Source organism: Pseudophryne corroboree, chromosome 11 (assembly GCF_028390025.1).
Source record: "Pseudophryne corroboree isolate aPseCor3 chromosome 11, aPseCor3.hap2, whole genome shotgun sequence".
Taxonomy (NCBI): Eukaryota; Metazoa; Chordata; class Amphibia; order Anura; family Myobatrachidae; genus Pseudophryne; species Pseudophryne corroboree.
The window spans coordinates 340590055-340609912 of record NC_086454.1 but is presented as its reverse complement, the minus strand read 5'-3'; the positions used below and the strand labels follow the sequence as shown (position 1 = coordinate 340609912).

At 49.8% G+C, this 19858-nt stretch overlaps 1 protein-coding gene across 2 annotated transcripts in view; it reads left to right on the top strand.

Moving 5' to 3' along the window:
- RFWD3 (ring finger and WD repeat domain 3) overlaps positions 1–19858 on the top strand; it is a 66731-nt gene that overhangs the window by 34984 nt on the left and 11889 nt on the right. The window contains exons 1-11 of one of the 2 annotated variants that reach the window (XM_063945888.1): positions 858–1025; positions 7023–7413; positions 7499–7689; positions 7812–7927; positions 8608–8796; positions 9498–9589; positions 10860–10974; positions 17842–18070; positions 19082–19232; positions 19347–19523; positions 19598–19809. In XM_063945888.1, the coding sequence (XP_063801958.1) occupies positions 7031–7413; positions 7499–7689; positions 7812–7927; positions 8608–8796; positions 9498–9589; positions 10860–10974; positions 17842–18070; positions 19082–19232; positions 19347–19523; positions 19598–19809 (1855 nt within the window). In that variant the 5' untranslated portion in view covers positions 858–1025; positions 7023–7030. Of the gene's footprint in view, positions 1–857; positions 1026–7022; positions 7414–7498; positions 7690–7811; positions 7928–8607; positions 8797–9497; positions 9590–10859; positions 10975–17841; positions 18071–19081; positions 19233–19346; positions 19524–19597; positions 19810–19858 lie in introns of those variants that run through there. The other variant, XM_063945889.1, reaches the window with a different exon arrangement.

The window sequence follows — 19858 nt, the reverse complement described above, 5'->3', positions numbered from 1 at the left end:
CTAATGCACTGGTCGGAAGAAGTTGAGGTGCTTTTTTCCACGTAGAGATTTCTGTTTCAGTACAAGTTCTCAAGACACCGGCTGAAGCTTGCAGTCCCTCCAGTTCCCTAAGTGGGCCAAAAATTTGCCATGTTTAGCCCTGCATATCTCCGGTTCTACCGGACCGATTCACCCCATATTTGGTACAATGATAGAGGGGATACTCCTTTATAAGTGTACCAAATATCATGTAATGAGAAAGATCCACTTCTAATTCCGTTCCTGACCTGTAGACGGCGTATGTTTTTTCCCGTACAGTAAATGTAGCTGTAACATTAACTGAAGTGGAATTATTGCTTTTATAAACAATGAGCTAGAACCACTTCTAATTCCATTCCTGACATGTAGGCGGCGTATGTTATTTCCCGTACAGTAAATGTAGCTGTAACATTAACTGAAGTGGAATTATTGTTTTTATAGACAATGAGCTAGATCCACTTCTAATTCTGCATCTGAACAGCAGGGGGCAAAAACGTACATAAACAGAAGGGGAAATACAGGGTTTATAATAAATAATCTAATTCCTCTTCAGTTACTGAAACAGAAGGGGCGCTAGTCCCTACTTTAATAGTGTCTAGTTCCCCTTCCGTAAAAACGTACATAAACAAAAGGGGAAATAGAGGGCTTATAATAAATACTCTAGTTCCTCTTCAGTTACTGAAACTAAAGAGGATCTAGTCTCTACCGTGGCCAAAGGGCCGCCTGATGTATCGCCCGCCTAAATACGAGCACGTGACCACTGACGCGAGTGACAGCTCTTCTCATCCAATGGGCAGATCTTAAAAAAAACCTTCCCGGAAGTTGTCGTTGCCGCGGCGACCGCGCAGGCCCGCCCAGGATTGGCGTTATCACTGTCCAATAGCGGCTGAGCGAGATTAGCGGGCGGAGCACCGGGGGCTGTTGGCGGGGAGAATGATCTGATGTGACTGGCGGTTTGGCGCTGGTCTCACCGGGACGCGGATTCCCTGTGCACGGGCCTCCGTGAGGTTAGTGGTGTGGCTGTGCTGGGAGCGATGGGCGAGGACCCGTTACCCCCGTATGTGGCTGCAGTGGTCTGTCTCTGGCAGTCAGTAACACTGGCCTGGACTGTTCCATCTGCTGAGGAGAGGGGGACAGGACGTCACCACCCGTGGCTGGTGTGATGGTCCTTACCGCCAGTGACAGGAGGCGGCCGCGGGCTGTACCATGTGTGTAGTGTAGGGGTGGCAGCAGGGTGAACCTGTATAGGAGATGTCAGTGCCCTGCTGTAGGCCTGTGTTACTGTGGTGAGGGCCTGGGTCCTGTATATGGCGCCAGCAAGCTCTGCAATTGGGAACAGACACAGTAATAAAACAAAACTGGGAGCAGGCTGTAAAAGTGGTCAGAGGGCGCCGTGTCCAGTCTGTGGTGGACCAGCGATGGCCGTCGGTGGCCTTACCTTCATGGAAAATACCATTGATAGGGAACCTTCTTTGGTTTCGCCCACCAATGGTCATCTGCGCTGTGATGCAATGGGCCAATCAGAGTTGGGGTGTTGCATTGTGGGGCGGTGCTAGGCGCTGTGTCCCGGCGCCAGGGAGCGAGAGAAAACACAATCTGGGATTCTGCACCATTGATGGTGGAGAATCATTGGATCGCTGCCATCTATGGCAAAACCATTCGCGTTTAACCATTGATGGACAGTGGCCATCCCTATGGGCTGTGTTATATGAGCATACCTGCCACGTTGGCCTGAGGAGATTAGGGACGGGCATTGGAACATGGCCATAGATTGGTAGCGGGGATGCCGCCCGTGCAAGGCAACTGATGGTGGCTGCAGACGCCTGCTTCTGGGCAGTCACCGCTGCGTATAGGCAATATGGCCAATAGAAGAAGGTTGGCGATGTTGGCAATCGTGGCGCTGAGTGAAAAGACTTTCCATTGACCCAAGAACATCGATGGTTGCTATCTGTCCGCTTGCAATGTCCATCCCTAGAGGAGAATTCAAATGGATCAAGAAGGGGGTCCCAGCAGCAGTGAGTGGGGGCAGTGTAAGGACGCCTGCACTCGCTGCATCAGTGGTGATGGAACGCTGGCGTCCACAGCCGTGTAACCATCGATGTATTCTGGGGCTCTTGCGGCGCTATTGATGCTGACACCCTGGGCCATTAGAATCTGCATCTTTGATGCTAATTGCACGAAGGACAGGTTCTCCCTGTATCTGCAAGAGACCTAATTATAAACATGAGGGCAGCACAGTGGCGTTGTAGCTAGCATTACTGCTTCAGTACTGTCAAAAGTTCAAATTCCCGATCATGGCTGATAAATGTGGAGTTTGTACATTCTCTACACGTTTACATGTTTCCTCCCACACTACAAGCACATACTGGTAGTTTTATCGGCTGCTGACAAAATGAGCACTAGTGCGTGTTTTGGGGTTTAGACTGTAAGCTCCAATGGGTCAGAAAGTGATGTGTTCTGTGTACGGGTTGGGTATTTTATACCGGCGGTCGGGATACCCGCGGTCACATAATCTACAGCGGCATCTTGACACTGACGATCCCGACACCTGACAGGGTAAGTATTGTACCCCTCCCGCCCGTTCCTAACCTTTTTGGGCTGGCGGTTATGGCTAACCCTTTGGGTAATCCTTTGGGGGTGATGGCTATGCCTAATCCCCCCCCCCCCCCCCTCCCCGCGTGCGTCGCTATCGCTGACACTAGACTGGCCAATCTAGTCAGGTTGCTCATTTCACCGCTGTGTGAAGTGAGCGCCCCCACCCCCCTTGCTCACCATACATTGCGCTGAGTGCTGAGCGGGGTGAGAGATGTGTGCTGAGCGGTCTGTGTTAAGATCGCTCAGCACACATCTCTCCCGTGAGTACCCCCCTTAATAGATCGCTCAGCACACATCTCCCCGTGTGTACCCCCCTGAAGCCTTAGTTGCTTATTGGATGGTTCTATCTGTAATAGCGATCTCAGTACTAGTAAACCTGCCTTCTGTGCATTGTTCTTCTCAGTGTAACTATGTATGTTGGCCAATCCATCTCAAATCATCCAGTTTTGAATATTTGGGTTTCTTGACCATTTACATTTTTTTTGCCAATAATCACCCCTATATGCCAATAACTGGCCTCCGCTTATAAATGGGAGCCATACCGCCAGGCGTCCTTGCAAATATCTCAGGACTGGGAGGTGGCAGAGCCTTGGACAGAGACCATTGTACTAGGAAATGTCTGCCTCTCACATTAATGACCTTTTATCACTTTTTTTAATGACTGAAAAATGCTCAGAACAAACTATTTGGGATATTCGTACTTTGTGGGGTGTCACTGTCAGTGTGTGGGAGGTACATACAGATGTGTCCTCATCTAACCTCAATATGCCGCGCACCACGAGATACCCGGCGTGTGTGAGCCGGTGGTTCCCGTACAACGCTAACGTCAGGCCTCCTTTATTTGCCGAAAACACTGTAACGTAGCAATTCATATGCAGTGGGCATAACCACCATGCAATATCATACCGCGGCTGTCCCGAACATGCTGCGTGTACAGACGAAGGAGGGGGTCGTTAATGACCCCCAGGACCGCGCATTGGACGTCCGCGGAATACACACTGGGCGATACTGGAAGAGAGATCGCTCAGGAGGGTAAAAGTGAGTGATAATGCTTACAATATCGCCCACTGTGTACGGACCTAAAGTTCGGTGTAAGCTGGTTTTACTGAAGAAACAGAGTGGTCACTGATTTATACATGTACTGAGGATGGAAAAGGGTCACTTAGAAATTGTTGTGGGTGAATAGTTGACCGGATGTGTATGGAACATACTATGCAGCGATTAGTGGGGTGTTTTTAAGGATATGTGTGTGATTAGCTGACCTCAGCTGCCATGTTATCATGGTATGTTTTTTAGTCTGTGGCTTCCTGTATCAGTGTGACAGGGGCCTGACATCCCTACTCTGTGCTGCTGGGGACCCTGCTCCTACCACTATATAACTCTCAGCCTGTGGCTTCCTGTATCAGTGTGACAGCAGCCTGACATCCCTACTCTGTGCTGCTGGGGACCCTGCTCCTACCACTATATAACTCTCAGCCTGTGGCTTCCTGTATCAGTGTGACAGCAGCCTGACATCCCTACTCTGTGCTGCTGGGGACCCTGCTCCTACCACTATATAACTGTCAGCCTGTGGCTTCCTGTATCAGTGTGACAGCAGCCTGACATCACTACTCTGTGCTGCTGGAGTCCCTGCTCCTACCACTATATAACTCTCAGCCTGTGGCTTCCTGTATCAGTGTGACAGCAGCCTGACATCCCTACTCTGTGCTGCTGGGGACCCTGCTCCTACCACTATATAACTGTCAGCCTGTGGCTTCCTGTATCAGTGTGACAGCAGCCTGACATCACTACTCTGTGCTGCTGGGGACCCTGCTCCTACCACTATATAACTGTCAGCCTGTGGCTTCCTGTATCAGTGTGACAGCAGCCTGACATCCCTACTCTGTGCTGCTGAGGACCATGCTCCTACCACTATATAACTCTCAGTCTGTGGCTTCCTGTATCAGTGTGACAGCAGCCTGACATCCCTACTCTGTGCTGCTGGGGACCCTGCTCCTACCACTATATAACTCTCAGCCTGTGGCTTCCTGTATCAGTGTGACAGGGGCCTGACATCCCTACTCTGTGCTGCTGGGGACCCTGCTCCTACCACTATATAACTCTCAGCCTGTGGCTTCCTGTATCAGTGTGACAGGGGCCTGACATCCCTACTCTGTGCTGCTGGGGACCCTGCTCCTACCACTATTTAACTGTCTTTGGCTTCCTGTGTCAGTATGACAGGAGCCTGACTTCCCTACTGAACATAATACAGTATAGAAACAATGGGGGGGAATTCAATTGTTTTTATTGCGGCCGCAACTGGATAGCGCCCGGTTGGAACATTTCAGTTGTTCTGCTGTTTAGGTACCCATTAGCCACGGAGGTCACTTTTTTTTTAATTTTTTTTTATTTTTTTCTCTCGCGGCCTCCTAAGATGCGAGAGAAAACATGCTAACTCTGTACTTTGGGCGTCCAACAGTAGCTTGGGCGCCCAAAGCAGGACTTGGGCTAAACTCTGGGTCAGTGATTCACCCGTGGCTCTTTAGGTGACAGAATACTTTCCCTTAGTCGCAACGTTCATATTTAATATTATAATGTCCGACAAGTTAGGATTTAAGACAGTAGATGGCAGTAGAACTGCATCTAACATACCAATGAATGAATGTACCGAACAATCACTGATGGTGGTCAATTGCTTAGTGTAATCGGGCTTTCCCATTCAGAAAGGGCTCATTGGGTCAACCAGTAAAAGGTCGACAGGCACTAGGTTGACGCATCAAAAAGGTCGACATGGGAAAAGGTTGACATGATTCTTTGGGGGGGGGATTGTCGTGTTTTACTCTGTAAAGTGACAAGGAACCCCAGTTGGTGCCTTGAATTCCCTTGGGCACTTTACTATTCCCAATTGTAGTCCACGGGGTATGAAAAAGTAAAAAAAAAAAAAAATTCAAAGCCACGTCGATCTTTTCCATGTCTACCTTTTAACCATTTCTACCTACTGTGTGTCGACCGTCAATGGTGGACCTATTAACTGTCGACCGTTTGCCTTCCCATTCTTGCCAAGGCTTTCAAATTTTCCTTACTTAGACGTTTAGAGAGACGTTATTAAAGTACAGTATAACATGTGTCCCTTCATGTAATTATAAATAGGAATTAGTATATTTCCAGCAGTGACTCCGCCCCTCGCCCGCTGCCCTGTCCTCTGTTACACTGTGACACCTGAATAGATGAGTACGCTGATCTGCTGAAATACCATGTGCTGCTGTGAACTCGTCCCATATTTGGTAATAAACGGATTACAGACAGGTTGGAGATAAGGAGTGTGCGCAGTAAGGTGTTCGCACGCCGGTCATTGACTCTTAATAAATTATACAGCGCTGCTGGCGGACTGAATCGGCGACACTGAGGATATCGATGGGAACTAGCACTCGGCGATTCTGATTTTAGGCATCCGTTCCTTTCTGTTTTATTGTTTCATCGTGTCTTGCCTGTGACTGGTGGTTTAAGGCACCTTCGTACAATGCTGTAAGATTCCATTTAGAACTAAACCTATTTATTATCGGAAATGAGTGTAAAAACGTAGGGAGCAGCGATCGTTACTTTATATGCAAGAGCTGCTAAAATAGGAGAATGCCGCCAGTCAGAATCCTGACACTGGTCCAGAAGACCGGCGCCGGAACTCCGACACCACTCACAATGGTGACGCCGGAATCCCGACTGTCTGCATCCTGAGCGTAAGTATGCCGGGGCTGGTTAGGGTTAGGCTGCGGGGAGGAGGGTAAAGGCCTGTACACACTAGGTGATATAGTAAAAGATATCGCTCATTTTTTAGCCTCCTGAGCGATTATCGTTGACCATATCGCCCAGTGTGTATGCTGCGGACGATGAACGATGTGCGGCCCCATCGTTATCGTCCCCCCTCCCTTGTCTGGACATGCAGCTCAATTTGGACTTATCGTCCAAAACTGCGTGTACAGTTCGGCCGCGGCATGACGTCGCTGTGCAACATCACTAATGATATCGCACGGTGTGTATGCCCACTGACGGCGGCCCAAAGGGGAGACACTGTGCGATACCGCTCATGGGTCGTATTGCACAGTGTGTATGGACCTTTAGTGTTAGGTAGTAAAAAGGTAGGATTAGGGTTAGTCTGCAGGTGTGGAGGGTTAGGGGAAGAGGGCTAGAATACTTACCTAGCAGGTGTGAAAACCCAAGAGTGACCAGCTCCCTTGGGCACAAAATAAAGACTGGCTTGGAGGGGTGACATAGTAGGGGAGGAGCTAGTCACATGGTTATAAATTTAAAGTGCCAGCTCCCAGTTACTGCCTACTATATCCCCATTGTATCTGCACTCCAGTGGCCCCTAGTGGATGAAGGAGAAACATGAACACACTGTATAATCCACTGATCACATGATTGCTGTGTTCCAGGTCTAAGAATGGCGCAGGAAGAAATGGACGTGGACCTCTCCGGTGCGGCCCTCCCAGGGGAGCGCGCTCTGTCGCGACAGTCACCTTCCAGACATTCCATCTTTCTTGTGCCCCCTTCAGTAACTTTGGCTGACGTCATGAGAGAAGAGATCTCAGGACCAGAGCCTAATAATGAAGTGGTCGTGCCGGATTCCGGAGAAGACCTGCCTCTCCACGTACCGTCACCAGTGCAGTCTCACACATCCAACGCGCTACAGATGCTCCAGGGCGCACTAGAACAGCTGCGCCAGGCAGCCGAGCATCGCTCAAGATCGCATCACACGCAAACAATAACGCGGTTGAGAAACCTCCGGCAGCTGACGAGCGGTTTCCAGCGTACGACAGGTACAAGGTAAGCATCGTTGTATGTCTCCCACCTCACCGTGCTTGCTCTACGCCAGGCGACCGCTTCAGGCTCTGATGTATTGTGTCTCCAGCTCTCGTACGGGACTTCCTGCCTTCAACTTCCTTCAAGTGCAGAGAAGCCAGGGGTCCGCACCATCGGCAGGGAATGGGGGCGACAGCTCTGATGAGACCGTAGAGCTGAGTAGTGATGATGAAGGTGGAAGCGCCGCGGATGTGAATGAATGGGAAAATAATGCCAGTCCTGCTCAACCGGCCGAGCCAGGTGCGTCTGACTATATCGCTCCCTGGTATACCGTTTGGATAGGTCATGGCTGCCTCCATTGTGTTAGAGAAAAGGGCTCTTGTATGTGGGCTATTGCTAAGGCTTCTCTCTTGAATCTTTAGCTCCTGAAGAACTCCGCATAAACCTTGTAGAAGCTGGGTCAGAGGTCGCTGAAGGCTCTGGACCGGTGGTTGTAGCTGAGAGCGTATCGTCTGCATCTCCAGCCAAGATGAAAAAGGTGTGCGAGAGCCCATGTCTGGTTGCTACAGGTGACTGCAGTGGGTACGGGAGAGCCCATGTCTGGTTGCTACAGGTGACTGCAGTGTGTACAGGAAATCCCGTGTCTGGTTGCTACAGGTGACTGCAGTGTGTACGGGAAATCCTGTGTCTGGTTGCTACAGGTGACTGCAGTGTGTACAGGAAATCCCGTGTCTGGTTGCTACAGGTGACTGCAGTGTGTACAGGAAATCCCGGGTCTGGTTGCTTCAGGTGACCGCAGTGTGGGTACACGGATCCCGGGTCTGGTTGCTTCAGGTGACCGCAGTGTGGGTACACGGATCCCGGGTCTGGTTGCTTCAGGTGACCGCAGTGTGGGTACACGGATCCCGGGTCTGGTTGCTACAGGTGACCGCAGTATGTACGGGAAATCCCGTGTCTGGTTACTACAGGTGACCGCAGTGTGTACAGGAAATCCAGTGTCTGGTTGCTACAGGTGACCACATTGTGTAAGTGAGAGCCCCTGTCTGATACAAGTAACTGCAGTGTGTACGTGACAGCCCATGTCTGGTTGCTACAGGTGACCACAGTGTGTTTGTGACAGTCCATATCTGGTTGCTACAGGTGACCGCACTGGCCCATTAGGGTCTCTTCCTTTTCTGCTATTAATGTCCATTGTGAGACCTCTTTACTTCTCCACAGCGGACACCTGTAAAGACGGCGGCGGCCCCACTTACGGCAGAAGAGGAAGAAGGGGACACCTGTGCCATATGCCTGGAGTCCTGGACCAACGCAGGACAGCACAGGCTCTCCGCCCTTCGCTGCGGCCATCTCTTTGGCTTTACCTGCATTGATCGCTGGCTGAGAGGAGGCGCCGCCAAGTGTCCACAGGTATGTGCCGACGCTGCCATGTATACTTCTGCATCGGACAGGCTGTAATAACTTCTGTTCAGCCACCGCCAATGTTCCAGAGAGTTTCAGAATTTTGTCTTTTCCTCTGTTCATGTTGCCGTGTGCGGGGATTTTCTTCCTTTTTTTTTTTTTTTAATTTTTATTTTTTTGCTGGGGGGGTTTGCCATATTTTGGGTATTCTTGCCCAAGGTGGCAGTGACAGATTATCTAACCCGGCCTGGCCAACCTGCAACTCATCAGCTGCTGTGACACTACAAGTTCCAGCACGCCCTGTCCCTGTTTTAGCATACCCTATTGGCAAAGCTGAGACCTGTAGTTCCACTACAGCTGGAGAGCCGCAGGTTGGCTGGACCTGATCTAACAAGTTAGCAATGCCTTTGCTCGTATCCCACGCCGTTCCAGGAGGTTGCGGCATCTGTGCAGTAACAGGTAGGTCACAGTTCTCTGATGACACTACAGTATAATGAAATGTAGGCTGGTGCACATGAGAAATTGTCCCTTCTTATAAAGATTTGTTTTCTAGAAGACTGAATGGCCGTGTGTATGTAGGAGTACGTGCTAGGCAGCAGCGGTGAGAGCCTGACCCCTGATCTGTGCTGAGAGATGAGTCTGCTGAGTTCTGGGAAGTGGGTTCAGTCCCCGTGTTTCATTAGCTGCCATCTCTCTCTCTGACTCCCCAGTGCAATAAGAAAGCCAAGCGATCCGACATCGTGGTCCTGTATGCCCGCACCCTGAAGGCTCTGGACACCAGCGAGCAGGAGCGTATGAAGAGGTAATCCTGGGATATATGTTGTCAGACTGTGAGTGTGCCGCTGTTAGAGGCAGTCATACAGGTGACGAGTCTGCCTCCTCCTGCAGTTACACCATATGGAACGTAGAAACTTCTTACAAATACTAACATGTCACACTCTGAGTTACTTCCTTTTGTTTTGTGGATTTCTGGTGATTGATGACAAAATGTATAATTCTTTCTTCTAGTCAAAAAGGAATCATTTTAGTAAATTAGCAGGTTTCACGTAAAATCTGGTTAGTTTGAGGCTTTAAAACCTAATAATAACCGCAGAATAATGGTGAGAGATGCACTACTACCAAAAGGAGTTACGCCTGTTATTTCCAGGTGTAAATAAAGAATATGTAAGGAAACTACTAACACGCATTATATAGGCCGCGTCTGCTTTTAGGGACTACTTTCTGACCTTATATAGGCCGTCTGCTCTTAGGGACTATGTTTCTCGTCTTATATAGGCCACGTCTGCTTTTAGGGACTGTTTCTCGTCTTATATAGGCCACGTCTGCTTTTAGGGACTGTGTTTCTCATCTTATATAGGCCACGTCTGCTTTTAGGGACTATGTTTCCCATCTTATATAGGCCACGTCTGCTTTTAGGGACTACGTTTCTGACCTTTTATAGGCCACGTCTGCTTTTAGGGACTACGTTTCTGACCTTATATAGGCCGTCTGCTCTTAGGGACTATGTTTCTCATCTTTTATAGGCCGTCTGCTTTTAGGGACTATGTTTCTCATCTTATATAGGCCACGTCTGCTTTTAGGGACTATGTTTCTCATCTTATATAGGCCACGTCTGCTTTTAGGGACTATGTTTCTCATCTTATATAGGCCACGTCTGCTTTTAGGGACTATGTTTCTCGTCTTATATAGGCCACGTCTGCTTTTAGGGACTAAGTTTCTGACCTTTTATAGGCCGCGTCTGCTTTTAGGGACTACGTTTCTGACCTTCTATAGGCCGCGTCTGCTTTTAGGGACTACGTTTCTGACCTTCTATAGGCCGCGTCTGCTTTTAGGGACTGCGTTTCTGACCTTATATAGGCCGCGTCTGCTTTTAGGGACTACGTTTCTATCGGGGTAATTTTTATCTGACCCTTCACACCAAACCTTGACCCAGGTTGCCCCAGCAATAACCTTGGTTAAATGTTTGGTGGAAAAGGATATAAGAAAACTACTGTGGGTTTGTCCCTATATATCTGAACTTGCGTGTAATTCCATCATCATTGATACATACACTCTCTATAATGTCCTTGCAGTTCCCTGGATAAGGAGCAGACGTTGCGGCGGAAAGCGGAACTTGAGTCTGCACAGTGTCGCCTCCAGGTCCAGGTATTGACAGATGAATGTGGTAAACTCCGCAATCAGATCCAGGTGAGCAGCCAGGTACTAAACACATGGTCTAGGTGAGGGCAGTGGTACAAAGGGCAGCCAGCGGCAGATTCTAGCATAAAGAGACCTTTATCCCTCACTAGTTACACCCGGGTAATGACACTGATGACGTTATTGGCTTGCATCAATCCTAATTTTCTTGAAACCGTTATTAAACACATTGCTTTACAGTCATGTCCTTTATAATTGGCCATGTTGGTTTATATTGTGATGGGGTCGTACTAGGGTTCTGATAAATGAAAGTGCGCACTGATTTTCTCTAACGTCCTAAGTGGATGCTGGGAACTCCGTAAGGACCATGGGGAATAGCGGCTCCGCAGGAGACTGGGCACAACTAAAGAAAGCTTTAGGACTACCTGGTGTGCACTGGCTCCTCCCTCTATGATCCTCCTCCAGACCTCAGTTAGAATTTTGTGCCCGGCCGAGCTGGATGCACACTAGGGGCTCTCCTGAGCTCTTAGAAAGAAAGTAATATTTAGGTTTTTTATTTTCAGTGAGATCTGCTGGCAACAGACTCACTGCTACGAGGGACCTAGGGGAGAGAAGCGAACCTACCTGCTTGCAGCTAGCTTGAGCTTCTGGACACCATTAGCTCCAGAGGGATCGAACACAGGCCCAGCCTCGGTCATCCGGTCCCGGAGCCGCGCCGCCGTCCCCCTAGCAGAGCCAGAAGCAAGAAGACGTTCCTGGAAATCGGCGGCAGAAGACCTTCGGTCTTCATTAAGGTAGCGCACAGCACTGCAGCTGTGCGCCATTGCTCCCCAGGCACACCACATACTCCGGTCACTGATGGGTGCAGGACGCTTGGGGGGGGGGGGGGCGCCCTGGGCTGCAATATAAGTACCTTACTTGGCAAATTAACACATAATATAGCCTTTAAGACTATCTAGGGTATTCAATTATTCGCAAATTCGCGGCAATTTTTCGCCCGAAAATTGCCGCGAAAACGCTCCGTTTTTCGACCTATTCAATTCCGACCGGGTTTCACGTGAAAATTCTTGCAGTGAAAAGTGCAGGTGAAAATGGGGAAATCAGCCTGTACCCCAAAAAATGCTAAACTAACATAGGAAATCAGAAGAGAAGTGTATTAGAGATCACATTAGAGAGTTTTTGGGGACTTAAATTGTGTGAAATGGCTGTTATATGCATTTTTTTTTAAATGCAAAAAAATTATAGAACGCAAGTTTTTTTGAGCAAAATAAATGCTCTCATTAAATTTGGGGTACATGAAAATGGGTTTAAGTATATATTTGGGTCATTTTAGGGTACTTTAAAAAAAAAAAAGTGGAAACAGACCGATTACTCCCATCTGCAAGCCTAAAAAACACCTGTCCCACTCATAAAGCACCCCAATATACCTGTCCCATACCTTGAACCCCAATTTCCATCACTTTTTACTTTTTCACCCCAAAAATGACGTCATTATTGGCCAATTAAAAATAATTAAAAACTTCAACGTGCCTAATTAGTCATTAAGGGGGGTGTCCCAGGAGTTCTGTACCATATCCAAACATTTTTACCTTAAAATAGTGACTTTTCCCAACTTTTCACCTGCTTCTCTGTGAAGTGAAATTAGTGAAAAAATGATCACCGATAAATTTCCCAGGATAATTGAATAGGCTGTAATTGCGTTTCACGTGAAAAGTCCGTTATCACTGCTAATTGAATATACCTTTATATATGTGTAAAATCCCCTGCCATAACTGTATAAAAAAAGCGGGAGAAGCCCGCCGGAAAAGGGGTGGGGCTATCTCCCTCAGCACACTGGCGCCATTTTCCCTCACAGCTCCGCTGGAAGGATCGCTCCCCAGGCTCTCCCCTGCAGTTCCAGACTACATAGGGTAAAAAAAGAGAGGGGAGGGGCACTAAATTTAGGCGCAATCTTTGATATATAAGCAGCTATAAGGGGTAAAATCACTGTGTAGTGTGTATCCCTGTTTTATATAGCGCTCTGGTGTGTGCTGGCATACTCTCTCTCTGTCTCCCCAAAGGGCTTTGTGGGGTCCTGTCCTCAGTCAGAGCATTCCCTGTGTGTGTGCGGTGTGTCGGTACGGCTGTGTCGACATGTTTGATGAGGAGGCTTATGTGGAGGCGGAGCAGGTGCCGATAAATGTGATGTCACCCCCTGCGGGGTCGACACCTGAGTGGATGGATATGTGGAAGGAATTACGCGACAGTGTCAACTCCTTACATAAAAGGTTTGACGACATATCAGATGTGGGACAGCCGGCTTCTCAGCCCGTGCCTGCTCAGACGTCTCAAAAGCCATCAGGGGCTCTAAAACGCCCGCTACCTCAGATGGCAGACACAGATGTCGACACAGATACTGACTTCAGTGTCGACGATGATGAGACTAGTGTACATTCCAATAGAGCCACACGTTACATGATTACGGCAATGAAAAATGTGTTGCACATTTCTGATATTACCCCAGGTACCACAAAAAAGGGTATTATGTTTGGGGAGAAACTACTAGTGGTTTTTCCCCCTTCTGATGAATTAAATGAAGTGTGTGAAGAAGCGTGGGCTTCCCCCGATAAGAAACTAGTAATTTCTAAAAAGTTACTAATGGCGTACCCTTTCCCGCCAGAGGATAGGTCACGTTGGGAGACATCCCCTAGGGTAGATAAAGCGCTCACACGCCTGTCAAAGAAGGTGGCACTACCGTCTCCGGACACGGCCACCCTAAAGGAGCCTGCTGATAGGAAGCAGGAGGCTATCCTGAAGTCTGTTTATACACACTCGGGTATTATACTGAGACCAGCTATTGCTTCAGCATGGATGTGCAGTGCTGCAGCTGCGTGGTCAGATTCCCGGTCAGAAAATATTGATACCTTAGACAGAGACACTATATTGCTAACCATAGAGCATATTAAAGACGCAGTCTTATACATGAGAGATGCACAGAGGGATATTTGTCGGCTGGCATCTAAAATAAGTGTAATGTCCATTTCTGCCAGGAGGGGTTTATGGACTCGGCAGTGGACAGGGGATGCAGATTCTAAAAGGCACATGGAAGTTTTGCCTTACAAGGGTGAGGAGTTGTTTGGGGATGGTCTCTCTGACCTCGTTTCCACAGCGACAGCTGGGAAGTCAGCATTTTTACCCCATGTTCCCTCACAGCCAAAGAAAGCACCGTATTATCAGGTACAGTCCTTTCGGCCCCAGAAAGGCAAGCGGGTTAAAGGCGCGTCCTTTCTGCCCAGAGGCAGAGGTAGAGGAAAAAAGCTGCAGCATACAGCCAGTTCCCAAGAACAAAAGCCCTCCCCCGCTTCCTCTAAGTCCACCGCATGACGCTGGGGCTCCACAGGCGGAGCCAGGTACGGTGGGGGCCCGTCTCAAGAACTTCAGCGACCAGTGGGCTCGCTCACGGGTGGATCCCTGGATTCTACAAGTAGTATCTCAGGGGTACAAGTTGGAATTCGAGACGTCTCCCCCTCGCCGTTCCTCAAATCTGCCTTGCCAACAGCTCCCCCGGACAGGGAGGCAGTGCTGGAGGCAATTCACAAGCTGTATTCTCAGCAGGTGATAGTCAAGGTGCCCCTCCTTCAACAAGGAAGGGGTTACTATTCCACAATGTTTGTGGTACCGAAACCGGACGGTTCGGTGAGACCCATTTTAAATTTTAAATCCTTGAACACCTATATAAAAAGGTTCAAGTTCAAGATGGAATCGCTCAGGGCGGTTATTTCAAGCCTGGAGGAAGGGGATTGCGTGGTATCACTGGACATCAAGGATGCTTACCTGCATGTCCCCATTTACCTTCCTCACCAGGAGTACCTCAGATTTGTGGTACAGGACTGTCATTACCAATTCCAGACGTTGCCGTTTGGTCTGTCCACGGCACCGAGGGTATTTACCAAGGTAATGGCCGAAATGATGATACTCCTTCGAAAAAAGTGAGTTTTAATTATCCCATACTTGGACGATCTCCTTATAAAGGCGAGGTCCAGGGAGCAGTTGTTGGTCGGGGTAGCACTATCTCGGGAGGTGCTACAACAGCACGGTTGGATTCTGAATATTCCAAAGTCACAGCTGGTTCCTACGACACGTCTGCTGTTTCTGGGGATGGTTCTGGACACAGACCAGAAAAGGGTGTTTCTCCCGGAGGAGAAAGCCAAGGAGTTGTCGTCTCTAGTCGGATCTCCTGAAACCAAAACAGGTCTCGGTGCATCACTGCATGCGAGTCCTGGGAAAAATGGTAGCTTCCTACGAAGCAATTCCATTCGGCAGGTTCCATGCAAGAATCTTTCAGTGGGATCTGTTGGACAAGTGGTCCGGATCCCATCTTCAGATGCATCGGCTGATAACCCTGTCTCCAAGGACCAGGGTGTCTCTGCTGTGGTGGCTGCAGAGTGCTCATCTTCTAGAGGGCCGCAGATTCGGCATACAGGACTGGGTCCTGGTGACCACGGATGCCAGCCTTCGAGGCTGGGGGGCAGTCACAAAGGGAAGAAACTTCCAAGGGCTATGGTCAAGCCAGGAGATTTCCCTACACATAAATATTTTGGAACTAAGGGCCATCTACAATGCCCTAAGTCAGGCAAGACCCCTGCTTTAAAACCAGCCGGTACTGATCCAGTCAGACAACATCACGGCGGTCGCCCATGTAAACAGACAGGGCGGCACGAGAAGCAGGACGGCGATGGCAGAAGCCACAAGGATTCTCCGATGGGCGGAAAATCACGTGTTAGCACGGTCAGCAGTGTTCATTCCGGGAGTGGACAACTGGGAAGCAGACTTCCTCAGCAGGCACGACCTCCACCCGGGAGAGTGGGGACTTCATCCAGAAGTATTTCAGCTGATTGTAAATCGCTGGGAACGGCCACAGGTGGACATGATGGCGTCCGGCCTCAACAAAAAGCTAGAAAGATATTGCGCCAGGTCGAGAGACCCTCAGGCAATAGCTGTGGACGCTCTAGTGACACCGTGGGTGTACCAGTCGGTTTATGTGTTCCCTCCTCTTCCTCTCATACCAAAGGTACTGAGGATAATAAGACGAAGAGGAGTAAGAACTATACTCATTGTTCCGGATTGGCCAAGAAGAGCTTGGTACCCAGAACTTCAAGAAATGATCTCAGAGGACCCATGGCCTATGCCGCTCAGACAGGACCTGCTGCAGCAGGGGCCCTGTCTGTTCCAAGACTTACCGCGGCTGCGTTTGACGGCATGGCGGTTGAACGCCGGATCCTGAAGGAAAAGGGCATTCCGGAGGAAGTCATCCCTACGCTGATTAAAGCTAGGAAAGAAGTGACCGCAAATCATTATCACCGCATATGGCGAAAATATGTTGCGTGGTGTGAGGAAAGGAAGGCCCCAACGGAGGAATTTCAGCTGGGCCGTTTTCTGCACTTCCTACAGTCAGGGGTGACTATGGGCCAAAAATTGGGTTCCATTAAGGTCCAGATTTCGGCTCTATCGATTTTCTTCCAGAAAGAACTGGCTTCACTACCTGAAGTTCAGACATTTGTTAAGGGAGTACTGCATATTCAGCCCCCTTTTGTGCCCCCAGTGGCACCTTGGGATCTCAACGTGGTGTTGAATTTCCTAAAGTCACATTGGTTTGAACCACTTAAAACCGTGGATTTAAAATATCTCACGTGGAAAGTGGTCATGCTGTTGGCCTTGGCTTCGGCCAGGCGTGTGTCAGAATTGGCGGCTTTATCATGTAAAAGCCCTTATCTGATTTTCCATATGGATAGGGCGGAATTGAGGACTCGTCCCCAATTTCTCCCAAAGGTGGTTTCAGCTTTTCATTTGAACCAGCCTTATTGTGGTGCCTGCGGCTACTCGTGACTTGGAGGATTCCAAGTTGCTGGACGTAGTCCGGGCCCTAAAAATCTATGTTTCCAGGACAGCTGGAGTCGGAAAGACTGACTCGCTATTTATCCTGCATGCACCCAACAAGCTGGGTGCTTCTAAGCAGACTATTGCTCGCTGGATCTGTAGCACGATTCAACTTGCACATTCTGTGGCTGGACTGCCGCATCCTAAATCTGTAAAAGCCCATTCCACGAGGAAGGTGGGCTCTCCTTGGGCGGCTGCCCGAGGGGTCTCGGCTTTACAACTTTGCCGAGCAGCTACTTGGTCGGGGTCAAACACATTTGCTAAATTCTACAAGTTTGATACCCTGGCTGAGGAGGACCTAGAGTTCGCTCATTCGGTGCTGCAGAGTCATCCGCACTCTCCCGCCCGTTTGGGAGATTTGGTATAATCCCCATGGTCCTTCCGGAGTTCCCAGCATCCACTTAGGACGTTAGAGAAAATAAGATTTTACTCACCGGTAAATCTATTTCTCGTAGTCCGTAGTGGATGCTGGGCGCCCGTCCCAAGTGCGGATTGTCTGCAATACTTGTATATAGTTATTGGTTAACTAAAGGGTTATTGTTGAGCCATCTGTTGAGAGGCTCAGTTATATTTCATACTGTTAACTGGGTATAGTATCGCGAGTTATACGGTGTGATTGGTGTGGCTGGTATGAGTCTTACCCGGGATTCAAAATCCTTCCTTATTGTGTACGCTCGTCCGGGCACAGTATCCTAACTGAGGTCTGGAGGAGGGTCATAGAGGGAGGAGCCAGTGCACACCAGGTAGTCCTAAAGCTTTCTTTAGTTGTGCCCAGTCTCCTGCGGAGCCGCTATTCCCCATGGTCCTTACGGAGTTCCCAGCATCCACTACAGACTACGAGAAATAGATTTACCGGTGAGTAAAATCTTATGTGGGTACATTCGGCGGTGGAGCTTCTGGTATTTCTGCATGTAAATTCGGGGAGCCGCTATACGTACAGGGGAGGGGGGTGTAGTTTTCAGACTTGTGCTCGCTGATCGCCAGCTTGGTTATTCCCGGCAGGAGTTGAAGACACTAATGGCCCAGCATGGAACCAGCTCTTCCCAGCAGCCCTCACATTCCCGGGCCGGGGGCTCCGGCTCGTTGTCCTCCAGCCAAGGCCAACGCAAGTACAACTTTGAGAAAGCCATCCTGATCTCTCAAGGGGGGAACTGTCGCGTCATGTCGTACTGTGAGCGCCTGAGCTGTCTTGTGGTATCGCAGCCGTCATCTCACAGCACGCTGGTCCCTGGTAAGACGCTGCTGACTCTTGCGGACCTTTATATGTGTTTAGGGAAATTGTCATCTGTTGTTTAGCTCTTACAGTACAAGCACAGAGACGCGTTCTGCACGATCCTCTTATTGCGTCAGAATAGCCGGAGGGAAATCCACTGCACGGTGTAATCGGACATGGTGCCAGGGTAACTTAGGAGTAGGGGCAGCTTTGCTGGGTGATGATGTCCGGACACGTGTGGATGGATACGGTAGAGAGCAGAGGCTTCCATCACTCAGGCAGTGTCTGAAACCTTTGTGAGTTCTCCATGTTTCATGTCTGTAAGGCGCCGTGACCTTGCGCTAGTAAGGGGCAGCCTGGATCGCCTAGCGGCTGGGCAGGGTGTTACGTTTTATCTTCCTATTAACCTCTCGTTGCTGATCTTATAACGTGAAAATCACAGGAACGTTTAGCGACTGAGGCGTTACCATTGCTATTGGCTCCTCCCTACACAGGAAACTGCTATTTTCTCTTGCTGACCATGTTGTGGTCATTCCAGTTCTTGTCTTATGTGTTCTATCCTGTAGTCACCATAGACCACCCACTGGATACCAGGCGTGTTCTACAGCAGACACTGTACGTCCGTGTGTGACTGTGCCAGGGCTGAGACGCCACGCAGTGTCTAGACTCCACCATCAGTCGCACCATTGGCAAGTGCAGATTCTCCGTCAGAGTACATAGTAAAAGATTGAGCATGCCTGCCATACTGCCATAGCGGGCCCATAAGACGGACCAGCTCCGTGCGCCTGATTAGTTACCACCCAAGCCCTTTCTAACCGTGCGTCCCAATCACACCAGCGCCATTGTGCGTACTTCCTGTAACACGTGCGCTGTAGGAGTTTTAGGGCTTTTCGTGCATACGCAGTAGCAGAAGGTCGCTCAGCTCTGTGACCCATCAGCATTACCTGCAGCTCTGCGACGGTTTTTCGCGATCCGCGAGGTGGTTGATCCCAGGAAAGCACATTCACTCCCCGTCTCTGCTCTTCACAGGTTGTGGCGTCAAGAAGCTGAGCGCAGCCAACATGAAAAGCAGCCAGTACGTTCCCATCCATTCCAAACAGATCCGAGGCCTGGCCTTCAACGACCGCTCTGACGGGCTGCTGCTCTCTGCTGCTTTGGATAACACTGTGAAGCTCACCAGGTGAGGACCCCGCCGGTGCACCCGATTCCCGGGAACACTGGCGTTACACCTGCCCTTTTGCGCAGGGCAATGCTGTTGGAATTAAGCCGTTTTGTCCTCTTCTTCTCCCCGCAGCCTGCTGACGAACACTGTGGTCCAGACGTATAACACTGGCCGGCCAGTGTGGAGCTGCAGCTGGTGCTCGGACGATACCAATTATGTTTATGCCGGTCTCGTCAATGGCACTGTGATGGTGTACGACCTGAGGGACACCAGCCAGTGCGTGAAGGAGCTGGTGCCGCTGGGCTCTCGGTAGGTGCCTGTCCTGTAACGCCGTACAGCTGGAGAGCGAATACTGTGCCTCACGTCCTGCCATTTCCCTCTAGCTGTCCTGTGGTCTCCCTCTCGTACGTGCCCCGAGCCGCCTCTGAGGTCTTCCCATGTGGAGGGGTGCTGGCCGGGACCCTGGAGGGAGCTTGTTTTTGGGAGATGAAAGATGCTCAGTACAAGCCCCACCTTCTCCCTGTGGAGCCCGGAGGGTGCACGGACATCCAGACAGAGAGCAATACGCGCCACTGCCTTGTGACCTACCGCCCTGGTAAGTGTGTGACACTGACCCCGGTAATGTGTGTGTTGTGTATGCAGCC